This window comes from Chelonia mydas, chromosome 1 (assembly GCF_015237465.2).
Source record: "Chelonia mydas isolate rCheMyd1 chromosome 1, rCheMyd1.pri.v2, whole genome shotgun sequence".
Lineage (NCBI taxonomy): Eukaryota > Metazoa > Chordata > Testudines > Cheloniidae > Chelonia > Chelonia mydas.
In genome coordinates this window covers 182093189-182110123 of record NC_057849.1, presented here as the reverse complement: position 1 = coordinate 182110123, position 16935 = coordinate 182093189, and the positions used below count along the sequence as shown (strand labels likewise).

The 16935-nt window shown below is 48.7% G+C and overlaps 1 protein-coding gene across 6 annotated transcripts in view; it reads left to right on the top strand.

Annotated features, from left to right (window-relative positions):
• IGSF3 (immunoglobulin superfamily member 3) overlaps window positions 1-15193 on the top strand; it is a 156281-nt gene extending 141088 nt beyond the window's left edge. For 3 of the 6 annotated variants that reach the window (XM_043538423.1, XM_037906455.2, XM_027823235.3), the window contains 3 exons: window positions 1277-1684; window positions 9220-9651; window positions 12135-15193. In XM_043538423.1, the coding sequence (XP_043394358.1) occupies window positions 1277-1684; window positions 9220-9651; window positions 12135-12385 (1091 nt within the window). In that variant the 3' untranslated portion in view covers window positions 12386-15193. Of the gene's footprint in view, window positions 1-1276; window positions 1685-6436; window positions 7041-9219; window positions 9652-12134 lie in introns of those variants that run through there. The other 3 variants (XM_043538425.1, XM_037906469.2, XM_043538424.1) reach the window with 1 other exon arrangement.
• Window positions 15194-16935: the final 1742 nt, after the last annotated feature.

The following is a 16935-nucleotide window of genomic DNA, read 5'->3' as shown; positions in this document are numbered from 1 at the left end:
GGAGGGAGGATCTTTAAAGGCTGACAGCTTCCCCCATCCAGGTCTCACTCCAGAGGCATATTATCCGGGCCTCCTCCTGGAGGAGGAACCTGCCTTGCCCAGACAGCTAGAGGACTCCAGCTTCCTCTGCATGTGAAGAGTACCCTGTGGGGGTGACTGCAGCTGAGAAAGAATACCCTCTAGGTCTAGGGGAGGAGGAGGAAAGAGCACAGCTGGGAGGCAGATCTGCAGAAGGATAATATCATGCAGATGAGGGGTTCAACTCATAATCCTTGACTGGTAATCAGTCCTTCAGCATTTCAGCAGTCTGGGCCTAGGCAGGACAGAGCAGTTATCCTACAGCTGTAGTGTAGCCAGTCTCCAACCTCTAGGTCAGGTGTTACCATGTCTATTTATCCAGGCCATGAAACACCACAGACGAGAGTATATGGCCCGAGGGCCAAATGGTCACCAGACCCAGTTGTTCACAGTACTCCATGGATCCTCAAACTCTGGTCCAAAGAAGTACAGATTTCAACGGGTGGTTGCAGGGGGTTACGTGCCTGGGGACCTGTGTGTGATGGGAGGAGGAGGGTTGTAACCCACTATTGACTTTACACCCCTAAACCTTATGCCACTCAGTGTTATGTGAGACCCTTTAGCACCCATCTCTGTTCTGTCATGACAGAGCATTTACTATACCAGGGAAGCTTAAACCCTGCCCTTTCTGAGGGTTTGCTTTGGCAGCTTGGTAGGAGGCTGGGATATACCCATTATGTGCATACACAGCTGATTGCAGCCACCCTCGGTGTCAATTAAGTTGTAGGTCAAATTGAGGAGAAATTCCTAATCTAGTGACACCAGGTGTGACCCCTTCAGCTCCAGATAGTCTTGTTGGCACGTTCTAAATCCCCAGCTCCTGTTAGAGGATTGCTGTGTCTCCAGTACCTCTCTGGCCTTCCACACCATGGGGATTGGGTGACTGTATTTATTTCACCTGAGAAAAAAGGGGCACTAAGAGAATCAGGTGCCCAAATTCCATTGAATTTCAAAGGGATTCAAATGAACTTCCTTTGGCTTCTTTGAAAATCGTAGCCTTATCTTTTTTTACCACACCCAGAATTGTGTTAGACGGTTCACAGAACAAACAGGAAGCTCTGGGGAGCTGAGAGCCTGATTTTAGGTGTGAGTGAGGAGACACACACAGCTGGGAAGGGATTGGGGTGAGGAAGGACAGCGGATGTTGCAGTCATGTCATCGTGGTTTTTTTTGGTCTCTGTTTTTCCCCTCCCCCCAGACAATCGTCTACAGGTGAACCAGACCCAGAAGAACATCACGGTTCTGGAGAACCAGTGGGTGACACTGGAGTGCGCCGTCACCAACCGGACCAGCCCCGCTTCGCAGCTCTCAGTGGAATGGTACGTGTGGAAATCTGGCCACCCAGAGAAAGAGGCAGTGGCACGGCTGAGCCGCCAGGCCACTCTGCAGTACGGAGATCTGGCAGCACTGAGCGACCTGAAGGGCAGGCTACATTTGGAGAGCCCTTCCCCAGGCCTGTACCTGCTCACCCTCCAGAACGTGGTGGTGCAAGACAGCGGAGCCTACGACTGCCGCGTCGAGGAGTGGCTCTTGGATCCCAGCAACCAGTGGTACAAAAGGGCAGAAGACCTCTCTGGGCTGACTACTGTCACTGTGAAACAGCCAGGTAACTGGATCCTCTGGGTCACATTCCTCGGGCTCTGGGGCTGCATCAGAGAGAGAGACCCTTCCTCTCCCTCCCAAATTGTGAGGGTCCTAACCTGGCTTGCCAGGCCTCTCCTCATCACCCCCCTGAAACCAGAAATCTCCCACATCGTGAGAAATGGCGTAACTGACTATTCTTTGTTATAATGGCACATCTGCCACCTCAAAGCACTCCCCAAACATGACCGCTTGGCAGCCCCATCTCCAGTGGGCACGTGAGGGAGCCATATCTCACTCCAGCCTGCATGTTCACCCACCAGCTCAGGACTGATTTGGGCATGCTGGGTAGGGAGGGAGGGGAATGGCGGCCGTGTGACTCTTTCATGCCCGTTGCCAACTCCCTCTTTGTTTCTCTCCTTTGTTCCCTCACCCCATGCACTGCAGCTGAGCTGGGGGGAGCAGGGCTGGCAGCAGCAACAGCTTGAGCTAACGTTTCTGTGTCCCTTCATTGCCACCATGCTAATCTGGAGGGAGAACACAGGGGTACCGCAGACACAGCAATCCTCTAATGGGATTTGGGGATTTGGTTGTCTTCCTCTCTGATGTTGCTGGAGGGCCTATGAATTTTTTTAAAACACCAGCACCACCCTGACCCCAAGGTGCAGCAAGGGGGTGGAGATGGAGAGCGTGGAATTTATATCTAGATATTTTTTCGTTTCAATCATTCAGATGACTTACATTGCATATATTTTACACGGTGTTAATGTTCTAGTTTAAAATGCGACCTTGTGTGACATCGTGATCTGTTTAAAGGGACCTTATGATCTTGCATGAGCATCTGATGGGAGATAATTACATGGGTTGAAAGCCTCTTCAGGCATTCAGATTGGAGCTTTTATCCAAGCTGTTTAGCAAGATGGATTGTCGCCACACTACAGATGGAGAAACTGAAGCAGAGCAATATTGTGACTTGTCCAGTCTGGGAACAGAACTCCCGGCTCTCTACCTGGTGAGGGGGTTAGGAAGCAATTTCTCCTGGGAGGAGATTATTTCATAACTGCTCACTTTTGGGGCTTCTTGCACCTTCTTCTGAAGCATCTGGTGCTGGCTGCTGTCAGAGACAGGGTTCTGGGCTAGATGGGCCACTGGTCTGATCTGGTCTGGCAGTTCCTGTGTTCCCTGCTGCTGCCAAATACACACTCGTGCCATGTACAGCAAAGTGACAGTGGGAACAGAACCCTTCCTTAGCCTTTCCAGAGCCTGTGCCTGCTTTGCAGGAGGTGTATGTCTGAAGCCTTTCACTCATTACAAGAGCCCCTGGCTGGAAAGTGAAGCCAGACAAATTCAGACTGGAAATAAGACACACATTTTGAACAGTGAGGGTAATGAACAACTTACCGAGGGAAGTGGTGGATTCTCCATCCTCTGAAGTGTTTGAATCAAGACAGGATGTCTTTTTAAATGAAATGCTTCTGTTCAGCCAGAAATTATTGAGCTTGATGAAGGAATCACTGGTTGAAATTCTCTGGCCTGTGCTAGACAAAAGGTCACACTAGACGATCATAATATTCCCTTCTGGATTTAAGTCCCTGGGAATACATTCATTGATTGTTTTTACACAGATCCCCAGGATATTTCATTGGGACTTCTCCCTGGGGATGTGCAATGCTGCTGGCAAAATGTCAGGAGACTGGAAAGGTTGTGGCAGGGATGTAATTACCTGTGGAGAGGGTTTGTGCCCTAAAGGGAAAAAATGCTGTCTCGGGGATTATGAAAATCATATCCATGAAATCTTGGCTTGGGAAACTCTTCCAAATGACATGGCTTGAGCAGAAAGGTCCTCATGTCTCCAGGTGATTACTACGTAGATTACACATACTATAACTAAGATTATTTATAAATCTCCATTTGGGCTGAAACTTCCCAGCCCTGATCTAAGCCCTGAGATGAATGCTGTAGCAAAGTGTAGAAGGAAATCCCTTTAGCCCCTTTTGAGTGGTGGAAGTGTGTGTTGCATTGGATGGGTGCGGGGAGATAGGGGAAGAGGACTACATTGATTTAGGTTTAAAGAAAAGCAACTTTTTTTTGCTCACAAGTAACTCAAAAATGGCTGAACAAAAGCTCCAAACTTAGCATGTGACTCATTCTTCCATGAAAAAGAATCTCTTTGTTCTTATTTTTTGGGAATCAGTAGTTGTGAGCAATTGGAAAATACTCTTGTAGGTAACTTGCAAAAAGGAGGAAAACTGGGTTTTTGCCGTTCCTGTATTTGCTGCTTTATGAGGAGGCCTGGATTTGCCTTGCTTGTGTTTATCTTAGAAATCTCAAGAATCTCAAGGCTTGTCTTCTCCATTTCCTCCTGCGACCTCCCTGAAGGACACAAACTCAAACCATTGACATGTACTTGCAGCCTTACATCACCTGCATGAAGTTTCTTATATGAGAATTTCCTTAGGACCATCTCAAATACCTAAGAACTTCTAGAAAGGTGCCCTGTTCCTATAAACCCTAAGGGTCCTGATCCAGCAGTGCTTGGGAGGCCTGGGGGAGGGGATCCTGCTAGCTGCAAACACCACCTGCTGCCCTTTAGAGGGAAGTCCTGATGCTGCAGACCTCAGGTCCACAAAAAAAGAGTCCCACTTCTGTGAACTTCTTTAGACTCTCAGGATGCTGTAGAGAGTTGTAGGAGAGCCACATTCCTATTATCTGCTTAATGCTTGCAGGAAGTGGGGCGAGGGAAATGCAGGTGGCAGACTTTGAGAGTTGATAGAATGAAGGGAAAAAGTCCCTTCTACTTCAGCTACTCCCCATTGTCCATGAAGAGGATCACAGGGAGTGGAGACCTTCTTCCCTATTCCACCGCTTTGTCAGCTTTAGGCCTGGTTAACACTACAAACTTAGGTCGACATAAGCTGCATTAGGTCAATTTAATAATGTATGTATCTACACTACCGAGTCCTTTCCGCTGACCTAAATGGCCTGTAAAGTCGACTTCTGTACTCCAGCTCTGCGAGAGGTGTAGCGCTTGATTCGACATCCACAGGTCGACATGGGGATAGTATAGACACTGCGTTGTGTAATTCAAATGAATTGGCCCCCCCGGAGGTGTCCCACAGTGCTCTGCTGTGACTGCTCTGGAGAGCACTTTCAACTGCGCTGCATGTCAGCCAGGTACACAGGAAACAGCCGCTCCCCTGTTAAAGCCCCGGGAACTTTTAAATTTTCATTTCCTGTTTGATCAGCGTGGAGAGCTCGTCAGCACAGCTGATCGTGGAGACCCAAGGTCGCAATCGCGCTCCAGCATGGAGTACACAGGAAGTGGTGGATCTCATTGCTGTGTGGGGAGAACAGTCTGTGCAGGCAGAGCTCCAAGCCAGTAGAAGAAATGCTGACATCTATGCCAAGATCACCCGGGGCCTGGGGGAGAAGGGTTACACTGGGGACACGCAGCAGTGCCGCATGAAAATAAAGGAGCTTCGGCAAGCGTACCAGAAGACAAGGGAGGTGAACAGTCGCTCTGGTTCTGCCCCACAGACATGCCGCTTTTATGAGAAGCCGCATGCGATTCTTGGTGGCGACCCCACCACTACCCCAAAACGCTTTGTGGATACCTCCCAGGAGCCCTGGGTGACCTCAAGCAACAACAAGGAGGACATTGTTGATGAGGAGGAGGGAAATGTGAGGCAGACAAGTAGAGGATCCATTCCCCCCCACAGCCAAGAACTGTTTTTAACCCTGGAGCCCACCCCCTTCACAGGACCAGTCGGCGGCAGAGCGTGATGCCAGGGAAGGCACCTCTGGTGAGTACACATTTCCAATCAAACTGTAGGGGTTACATGCCGTTATTTTTTAGGTTTAATCTGAACAAAAAGGTAGGTGTAGTGGGTATCGATGGCCACTCCAGCTACGCAGAGGGTGCTCTCTGAAAAAGATTGTTTATGTGCACAGGGATGGCCCGGGAATCCTCCATGGAGATCTCTAGGAAGCTTTCATGGAGGTACTCTGCAATCCTTCGCAGAAGGTTTCTGGGAAGGGCTGCCTTGTTTTGTTCACCACAGGAGGACACTTTCCCATGGCACTCCAGTATTAACTCTGCTGGCATCATTGCAGCATAAGGACCAGGTCTGTACCCAAACACTTGCAGCATCTACTCCCTTGCCGCCTCTGTTACCCTCAGGAGCGTGATATTGCATATGGTCACGTAGGGGAAATGGGGGAAGCTTTCAATGCTAGCCCTTAAACCACAAACAATTCAACAAGTAATACGCCCCCCGTTTGGTGAAATCTGGGTCGTACGACCACGCTTTGCCAAACGTGCCGTGGTTGTGGTTGGAAGGGATCACTGCGTATTGCAACCAGTATTTAAAAAAGGCAGGGAGGGCAGCTTCCTAGTTGTCTCCATCCTCCCCACCCCAACCCAGTGCCACTTTTGTAAAAAAAACAAACTATTTGGGGGGCTTTACACTGCGGCCTGTCCTCAAGCACCATCCAGGTTTCTAGGGGCAAGGGGGCTTTTGTCAAGTTCCAACCAGTGATCCCAAGGATGTCTTCACAAAAGCTGCAGCACAAGAGTTCTCGCCCATGCCTCCTGGCCTTACTCACCATGGCTGGAGCAGCAAACTGACTCTTTCAGTAGCCAGTGGTTGTGATTATGTTGTGGTTTGCAGGGAAGTGCATTGAGGGGTGTTTTTTTTATTTAAAAAAAAAATTAACCTTGTACCAGAAACAATATATGCACTGTTAATGCTACCCTAGTGCTTTGTCTTCCTTGCAGCTGAAACCTTGTCCGTCGGCACATCCTCCACACCGGGACAGAGACTTTCCCAGATTAGAAGGCGGAAAAAGAAGACTCAGGAGGACCTGTTCCATGAGTTAATGCGTGCCTTCGAGAGTGACAAGACAGAGTGCAGCGCATGGAGGATCACACTGTCTGAGAACGTGGGCATGGACAGGGAGGACAGGAGAGCATGCAGGGAACAAGAGCGTGCCAAGCAGGAAGAGATGCTGCGGATTATGAAGAAGCAATCAGACATGTTGAAGCGTCTGGTTGAGGTTCAAGAAAGACAGCTGGATGCTAGAATCCCTCTGCAGCCTATGCTGAACCTGTTGCCATCATCGCCCAGTTCTACATCCTCCTCCCCCAAACGTCCTATGAGGCGGGGGAGGAAAGTTCGGTATCCCTTGCACTCAACACCAGGGGAGGGTACAAGGACCAGAAGGCGCCCATTCCCACACCTTTGATTGTTATTGCAATGCATCTGTAAGCAAGCTGTCCTTGTTTCTCCCCCCACGGTGTTATCAGCCCTTTTGCCCCAGGTTATCTTACTTTTCTTTGCTGTCTCTGTGTGTTTGTGCTCATAATAAAACTTAACAGATTGAGGAGAAAAGGCTCTTTATTCATTCAACACACAGTGGTTAGTGTGGGTGGAATTTACAGGGAGAAAATGCAATGAAGTGGACAGTTTGGTAAGGAACACAGGTAAGTGTCACATTACTCTGGCTCATTGCTGAAACTGCTTTTCAAAGCCTCCCGGAGACACAGAGCCCTCAATGTGCTCTTCTTATTACCCTGGTTTCTGGCTTCTCACTTCTCAGCGGCACTCCACCATGTAAAGATGATGCGTGGCTGTCTCCAGCAACTGTGAATTGCTCCACTCTATGTCTTCCAGCAGGACTGCTAGCGTGTATCACATTGTTCCACGCAGCAGCTCCTACTTTGGCTGAGCAAATACTGCAGGATAAGGCTCGAGGTGTTTGTAATGCTTACAACAACAGCGTACAGCTGAGCTGGGTCCATGCTTATCGTGCTATGGCGTCTGCACGGGTAACCCAGGCCTACCAAAAAAAGGCGAGAAAAAGGCTTGGTTTTTTTGCGGTTGATTTCAGGGAGGGAGGGGGGAAAGTGCATCATGGGAGGCTAATACCCTGTTCCCATAACCAACCGCACAAATGTTTGGTCTCATAAGGCATTGCAAGCCCAACCCAAAATTCCACTCCACTACATGCACTGTGGGAGAGCTACCCACAGTGCAGTGCTCCAGGCATCAATGCAAGCCCTGCTAGTGAGGATGTACTCCGCTGCTACAATGAGCATAGCGTGGACACGCAAGATCGACTTGCTTAAATCGGAGGCTCGATGTCGACTTACGTAAAATCGACTTAACTTTGTAGTGTAGACATGGCCTTTAGGAATCTCAGAACCTCCCCTGATCCCATGAACCTTGGGCTGCTCATCAGGGCTCCTAAGGGCTCCCTGCTGACCTTGGTAGGTTCCAGGAAGATCCCCACACAGCCTGTAACAGGCTTCCCACCCAAATGATCCAAAATTAGCCCCTGACCCCAGGAGCCAGCCAAAATAGCCTCCTGAAGTCTACACAGGAGCAGTGCTCCCTTAAATGGAACTTAGGTGGCCTACAGGGTAGAAAAGCTGAGTGGGGCTTAAGGGTGTATTTTTGCATAGGAAGAGATCAAAGGGGAAGTCCCCTATTTCCTTTGGACCTGCTGAGGTCTCCAGGAGGGGGAACCTCCGGCCAAGCTTTTGAGGAGAAATTATTTTTCTATTGAAAAGATTCCCTTGTAGTTGGTTGCACTTTGAACTCAGTCTGTGTAAAGAGAAGGGCTAGAAGTTGCATTCTTAAATCTTTAAATGGAAACTTAGATCTCCAGCAGCTCTTTGGGGTGCTGTGGTAGGTTCTCCAGAGCCCATGTTCCCTGATGATGTTACTAAATCAAATGTTAATTGTTCTTGAAATCAGATTTTAAACAACTAAATTTAGATCCTGGGCCCTGGATCTCAGCTAGGGGAACTGGTGAAGCTAGCTTTATCCCTCCCCTTTGTTTGCTGCAAAGTGGCCCCAAAAAAAAAAAAAACCCCAACCCAGAAAACGACAACCCTGAGAATCTTGGAACTGTATTTAACACCTCTGTTTTGGGGGATCATCGTGATTTAGGAACCCGTTGTCCGATTCACTTTGTGCTTTTTCAGAAAAAATCAACCTTAGCCCCAGATCAGAGTTATCAGTATTGAGGCCAAAAATACGATGGCTTTTGTAAATTTTAGAACTCAGGAGAAAAAAATCAGACTTATGATGTAAGTTTATTTGCAACATTAATGATGGAGCAGTATTGTTCCTTCATATACACAATGTGAGTGAATATAGGAGAACTGTAATTTTTGGAGTTCCTTATTTCTTTATGCATCTAAATGAATTACCTTGATGTAACCGTTTTTCCATATGACAGTATACGCACATGCACACTTCTTCCTGGAAGGTTGCTGCCAGGGTCTGTCTGGTAGCACAAACAAGGCCTAACTGAGCTATAGGAAAGTTCACATTTCGACCCTCTGATCAAAATGGAGCATTGTTCGCTGGGGATGTTTGCACGGGATGGCCAAAAATGGTACAGTGGCCAGGGATAGGCTGTGTTTAGCCTGGGGGCTGTGCTTCACCCACCCCCACTGTGGCTGTGCACTTGGGCGGGAAAGGGGTAGCCATTTCAGACAGTTTGTTCTGTTTTTCTCTCCGCTTTCATTAATGAATGTCTCCGAACTGTCAGATCCCACCTTGCAGGTGGATACCGCCGTCTCCAACCTCACAGTGCTGGAGAAGGAGCCCTTCCCGCTGGACTGCAGCATTCTGTCCCGCTCCAGCCAAGAGTCCCACTTCGCTGTGACCTGGTACAACCTGAGGATGAAAGAGGGAGGAGGCCGGGTTAGCCATGGCACGGAGGAAGAGGAGGAGAGGGAGGCCCTGCTAAGCGTGGGCCCGGATGCAGTGTTTGGCCAGGAGGCAGGCCGCTTTGAAGGCAGGCTGCGCTTCCAGAGGCTCTCCTCTGTCCTCTACCGACTGACGGTGCTGCAGGCAGGCGCTGCTGATGCTGGCAACTACTCATGCCTCGTGGAGGAGTGGCTGCCTGATCCCAAAGGGGTGTGGTACAGGCTGGCTGAGGAGGAGTCTGGCACTGTCACTATTCACGTGCAGGACACAGGTGAGATGTCAGACGGCTCCAACGAGGAGGTGGGGCGGGGCCGCCGGGGGGACTGAGGCATGGGACTGTGCAGAGAAGTGTATGTTAATATATCTATGCAAACGTTCTCCCCAGGCCCTACAACCTTCCTGGCATCATGCTAGGGAACTAATAATGGAGCCTTTCACTTCTGCCATAGATTCAGATGGGGAATAACCCAAAGTCATTCCTGTCTGGTGTCCCCTATGTTGTGAGTTGGTGGGTTTCAACCTAGTTCGTAGGGGACTCCTGTCCACCATTGACACCAGTGGCCCCCCTTGTTGGCAATCAAGGCAGAGAGGCCAAGGATTGAATGGACCACGGAGACTGGATTGTCCTGTCCTGCCTTGAAGAGGCTCCTTCAGGTTAGGGGTGAGGCAGGCAGAGGCAACAGTGCAGTTGAAGTGGCTTATGCTGTGCCTTTCCGGTGGGTAAGGAGGGACTTATTCATCAGAGTGTCCAACCCTGGTGCCTTTCGCCAGCGCTGTATTCACTGACAACCGAAAAAGACAGAAACACAATTAAAAGCCGGGCAGTGCTGGAGCTTGGGAGCATAATGTCTGTCACCGACCTGCATGACCCCTCGCTCATCCCTGAGAAGCAACAGCCAGAAGCCCTGAATTGAGGTGGCTGGCTTTGTGACACTGGCTAATGTCCATAGGGGTTTAGGATGAGCCTGTTCCTCAAACTCTAGTGACCCAGGTGCTCCCAGCTACTGTCTGTACCTCAGCATGAAATCCAGCATCCTATGGGTCAGCTGCACAGCCGGAGGCTGCACTGTCTTCTGTAGGGGAGACGCTTGTGCCTGACTGACTTGCCGGGAACTTTTGAGGAGCTTGACACACATGCTGCTTTCTTCTCTTCTGCTCTGAGAGCCAGTGTGCACTGGGCTGAACTGTCCAGCATTTCCAGTTTCCTTTTCCAGCGCATAGGGCGAGAAGGTGCAAACAGGCTTTGGATGCAAGTCCTGTGGATTTTGCAGTGCTTGGAGCTGAAGACAGCTCACTTGTCACCCCTGGCATTTCAGGTGCACAGGGGCGGGCCCTTTGAGATGCCAGCTATCCTTTCTGGTTTCCCTGCCAGATTTCCTCGGTAGGACATGTTTCAGAGCTGAGGATGGGGAATCTTAGTTCAAGCTATCCCTGTCTTTTGGAATATGCGATGCAATGAGGCCCCGTGGGCACGCCCACTGGAGATCGGGGAATGGATCGCAGAGGTGGAAGCATGAGTGAGGCTGAGTATTAAGCACTCGTGCTAGTGAGCCACTCCGCCCTTTCTGCTCCCAGTGGAATGGGAAGTAAAAAAGCCATTTGACTTACAAATGTAGTAGGTGGGACACACTACAGTGGTAGATCCCTGTGTGTCACTGAGACCAAGGTCTGTCTCTTCAAATAAGGGACTTAAATGCATGTGTAGGGTGGGGAGGGAGAATTAAGATGTGGCTGCACCACACTCCCTTCCCCAACCCCTCCATTTCCCCCTGAGGAGGATTGCTGTCACCTGGGCATGGAATACATAGGACATAAATATACCAAAAAATATCTGCTCTGGGTAAATCACTCCCTCAAGCACCAAATCATGCGGCTGCATCAGAGCTAAGAATATCAGGCTAGTTATTGGGTGAGCCAGTTGCATTGTGTGCTGTGGTGTGTCTGTACATTATTCCATCATCTCTCCCTGCCATGCAAGATAAAGCAGAGCACCCAGCCATGGGTGTGACTCGTATAGGAGTCTCCATAAATAGGATTTTGTATTGCATTGGGGCACTGTCCCTTTAAATAGAAACCTCTTCCAGAATAGGTGGTAGAGCAGGATCTGAGCCCTGTCTGGAAGGTAGATCAGTGCAGCCTTTGGGATTGGAGCTGGAGAGGGCAAAGCTATCACTGTCTCCTTTCAGTCAAACCCCAGCATCCACAAACTCAGAGGCTCTTTAGACTAAGCTAGCTTGGTGCGAGTCCTCCTGATGAAAGTTGCAGGGTTCAGCTACTTTATACTGGTGAACAGAATAAAAGGTGAAACTTTCCCTGAGATATTGTTGCTTTGTGTTGCCGAGTCTTGTTATATTTGGTGTTTTTCTTAAAGCCCCAGATCCCAGAGTCATGGGGCTTGGTGAAAATCTCAGCTTTCATTTAAAAAAAAGTTTCTAGGTTTGAATGGTTGCACAACGGGAGTAAAATATGACCTGACCCCACCTCTTGAGTACAGAGATGAATATGAGTCTAATATAAAGGAATAAGTGTCAGGCAAGGAAAACAAGCCCCCTCCAGCTGACATTTACTGAGGGAAAGAGCACCTTTGTGGGGAGGGGGAGATTTGAAAATCCACTCTGAGCTTGATGCCTCCCCATCTCCGCACTAGTCTGTTATCACCGTCTCTTTGACACTTCTCTGGCTAGTGGTGATGATGACCAAGATTCAGTGTTCAGTGGTGTTCAGTTTTTTCCCTTCTTTTGTCTCTGCTTTCAGGCTCCACTCTGCAGTCCACCATCTGCTCCAACGATGCCCTCTTCTACTTTGTGTTCTTTTACCCCTTCCCCATCTTCGGCATCCTGGTCATTGCCATCCTGCTGGTGCGATTCAAGAGCAGGAACTCCAGCAAGAACTCAGAGGGCAAAAATGGGGTCCCTTTGCTGTGGATCAAAGAGCCACACCTCAACTACTCTCCCACCTGCCTGGAGCCGCCCGTCCTCAGCATCCACCCAGGAACTATAGACTAAAGGGGAGAGGCCGAGACTGACCCACAGAGAGAGAGAGAGACAGGGGCAAAGACACACCTGGAACCCAAAGGAACGGAGAGGTTTTGATGTTCTTGTTTAGTTTATTTCAGCATCTGTTCTTTGACTCCGTGACTGAGCCCTTCAGAGTCCCCCAGCTCTGGGACTGGAGGGTCTGAGTCTTCCTCAAGCACCTGTGATAACAAAATTAGTCCAGAGATGGATGGACAGTCCACGTGCTTGCTGTACATAGTGGATTTCCCTCTTTTTGTTCTCATCAGTTGTTGTCCTTTGGGCTTATGCTTTTGTTACCCAAAGACTGTCGTCTTTCCCTCCCCATCGCCCCGTGAGCAGCTCCCAGAGCAGTTTCATTCAGCGCTCTGGTCTGGGTGTCCTGGGGCTCTTTTTGGAGTAAAAGTATTCATTTCCTGAAACAGATTTTGTTCGCCCCTCCTTGGACTTCATGTTGTAGTGAACAAAATCTTTCTCCAAGGTGAACTGAGCCAGCTGCTCACTATCCTGAAGTGAACAGGACCAGAACTGCGCTTTGAGGGCAGCTGGGTTTCAGTGAGTTCCATCTCGAAGATGAGGCTAGCTCAGCCACTTCTCCGTCCCAAACATTTCTCCTTTCTTTGAGGATTTAGCATGTATGCGGGGCTTCATTTGCGGGGTGTCGTCTTGTCCTTGGACAGGATTGGATGCTCAGGCCACTTGCAGTCAGGACTAAAAGAGCCTGGTTTGCTCCAAAGGACTGTGTGTGCCTGGGGCTTATGAAATACTGTGGCCCTGCCGCTAGCCAGAAGAAGACTTCCCAGACAGCCCAGCTTACCAGGGACAAAAGCCTCCCCCTCGGTTTTACTAAACAGTACTGCCGCAATCTCAGAGGTGACAGGGTTGAGACTGGGCTGCCTGTGTGCTCCAGTCACACGGGGCCAGACAGCTGGATCCAACCTTGTCAGCTTGACCAAAGTAATGACTTTAGGAAGCAGCGGAGGGGGAGGCTCCATTTACTGGGATTCATTATATTTGAATGGTTCTGCAAGGGTGGTATGTTACAGCCACGCAATGGGAGTGTGGAATTAATGACAGGTTTCATTTTGTTTCCAATGACTTGCACTAATTACCAATGTGAGTTGAAACCAGGCAAGGAGGCTGCCGGAGGGATTTGCTCCCCGGGTGCTACTATGCCCTCTGGAAAGAAACAGATCCTCTCTCCCTTCTCTTGTGTGTTTTTATGCCATTTTCTGTTATTTTGGCTTTATTTCTCTAGGAGAACAACTCTATTCCCTGCAACCCCCTATTGTAAGCAAGTGCTGGGGCAGTAGGTGCTGTTCTTTCCGTGAAAGATACAGCAGTTAAAAACCAAATGGGGGTTCTGTATAATTGGAGCACCCAAATTCCATTACTCAGTAAGCCAAGTACCCCAGCACATCCGGTGTAGGAAACCACCGCCTCTAACACATCCTTGGCGTATGTCGGGGGAAGGGGAGGAACAGGGGGAAACGATGGCCTAGAATGGCCTTTCAGTGTCTTCCTTGATGTCCTGGCAAACTTGGCCGTTGTTTGTCTTTTGTGGAGTGGCCAAATCCAAGTGGGGATATACCGCACACCCTGTTTCCCCATCCCTGGGTGTCTGTGAGGGACCATTCCCACAGCCTCTGTCCTCTGCAAGCCAATAGGACTATCCTTCCTCAAGAGAGAAGGAGCTGGCAGGTCCATGATAGAGCAGCCCTGCTTGGAGAACTCTGCAAGGCTAGTAGGTTAAACCATGATGCTCTGATGTTTCAGTGCAGGTGAAGAGCCTGCACAGAAATCTACACCCTGTATAATCTCTCCATAGATGGAGGAGAGGGGGCGTGTCTATACTACATACATGTGCATAAAAGTCTCACTCAACTGGAGGGGGAGTCCACCTAACGTTAGTTTTAAGAGAGCCCTTTCCTTATGAGGAAGGAATTTGCTATGCTCCATTTCACTCATACCTTCTTGAAGTTTCCCTCCATCAAATTGTTACTGCTTAGCAGCCCCTCTGTGTGTATAATATTGCTCTCTTAATATACACTCAGACACTCCTCCCCCTTGGCTATCCAGAGGGTCTGCTCAGAAGGGAGGATTGAAAAGCGAATGGAAATGAAGAACCAACCAAAAAAAACCAAACAAACAGCAGCCCCAAAACCAGTGGGTATTGTTTTATAAATGTAAAATCTCCTGTACATACTGCTTCAGGGCAGGAAGTGCAACTCATTTCAGTTTTAAAAGGAAAAAAAGACATCAAGAGAAGCCTTTCCTGCCCTAAGAGAACATTGCTCCTCAGCTGAGCACTAAAAATCTGCTGTATTGACCCAGTAGCCTCTACATCTCTCCCCATCCTTTCGGACTGGCATTGCTTCCCTCTGCCCATGGAAAGCTGTTACACAGTGACCTCCAGTGGCCAGAAACATTCCCTTCCACGGCTCAGTTCTCTTAAGCAGATGCATTCCTGAGGGCCATGAGATGGGCTTTCCCTCGAAGCAGTGTTTGTGGTTACACAGTTTACCTGGAATATGACTTATCAGTTGGGCTGGCAACATATTGATATTTTTTTTAATAAACCAGACTCTTCCTGCAACAACTTTTATCATGAAGTTTTTCAAACAACCTTTTCTCCGCTTAACTTTCTGTTACGAGCCAAGAAGCAAAGAGAAAACTCTGTCCATGCATGATGTGGAAACCTGTTTGGGATTTTTTTTAAAAAAGCTTTGTATTATGTTGCACTAAACATGTTTTATACAACACACCTGAGAGCTGTAGTAAACTGTGTTGAAATCGTGATGAATGTTTGTTGCTGGTTTTGTGTGATAGGGGCTTTCAGCATGCTTTTTTTCCTCATTCATGCACACCTACTCATGTACTGCTGGCCAAGAGATAGCTTCCGAATGGCATCTGAGCTGTGTCAAATTGAGATGTAATCTGGCCTTTGGATTCTAACCATGCATTTGGCACAGTTTTGGTGAGGAAAGTATGTAATAAGCAACCCAGGAGACTGGCAGCTATAGTGGGGTCAGAGGAAAGGCTAATGTTGACTTCCCAGAACTTTCTAGAGCCACTCACTTCTAGGTTTAGGCTTTAGGTTTTAGGCTGGCATAGCTCTGCTCTCATTCTGGGTCCCAGTGTGCACAGCCACTGTGGTGTGACACAATAACTTGCCCTGGCTTGCTCAGAGAGCTGGCTAATACAGAAGTTGCCGTAGAACACACTCCTACAGATCCCATCAAAGTTCAAAACAGGAAGGAGCCGCCCATTTCTTTGGCCTTGTGTTCCTGGTTCTCCATTTGTGTGCAATCTCGGAAAGAATATGGGTGGCGCCTCAGTACTAAAACAATTTTTATTGACAGTGCAAGAATCTGGCCAACCTTTTGTAAAACTGCTTTGTCAGCACCTCCATTCTGTGGCTGGGGAAACTGAAGCACACATTTAAGGATCACATTTTCAGGCATTTGCACAATTACAAATTCCTCTTCCCTCCACCCACCACATTTCCCTAAATGGACTCAAGCAGGAGAGGGGAGTGCAAGGAATGTTCTAAAACAGGGACTGAGTATCTGCAGCAGGATGGGCATGCATAGGTGGGCAGGTGCATGCGCAGGGGCTATGGGGTTAGATCCTCCACTGCAGCTCCAAAGAGGTGGCATCTGAAGTGCAGGGGGGAGTGGTCTGTGGGACATACAGCAATGCTGAGTGTGTAGCAGAGAACCCTGTGGGAGTTTCACGCTGGGCAGTACCCAGACTGCACAAAGTGGCCTGGAGACCTGCTGACTCCTTGAACACCGTGGATGTGCCCAACGAGATCTACACTGAGGTCCGGATGCAGCTGCTTTCCCCTAAAACACTCAGGACTAGAGCAGTTTTTTTAATTTAAAAAAAAAAAAAAGGCTTTTTTTTTTTTTTTTTTGGTCAGAAATGTCTGTGAAAAAATTCATGGTGGTGGAGATGTTTTGGTTTTCAGGTAAGCTTGTTTTTAAATTTCATTTTGGTGGCAGAAACACCCATTTTCTTTCACTTTTGTTTTTTTACGCTGAAACAAGGTGGGGTTTAGTTTGGGAGGTTAGAATGTGGTTTTGTTCCGACTGCAACAAAACATACATTTTTTTGTTTAAAAAAAACACCACCACAAGTTTTAACAAAAACTTTTCTTTCTTAAAAAATGGTCGTGAAATACTAGCTTTTTCCAGCCAGTCCTACTCCTGTCTCCTGAGGTTCTTTGGCAGGGGGAGTCAGGTGGGGGGGGCACTGAGGTCCAGGTTGCCTAGCTGCTGAATGTGTGCTTTCCACATGTGCATGTGTTTATTCCCTGCCCACTATGTAACTGGGATAAAGCATCGCTCAGAAGACAGGGGTCTCCCCCATACAGCCCTGGCTCATGACTTCTCGTCATTCTCTTTTCCCAGTGATAGTAGCCCCTTGCTTTCTTGTGGGAAGGAGAGGCTAAGGGTATATCATTTTGATGAGTAAATACAAACACAAAACTACAGGGCTTCTGGATCCATGGACCAAGTGCACCACTAAAGTTTTCC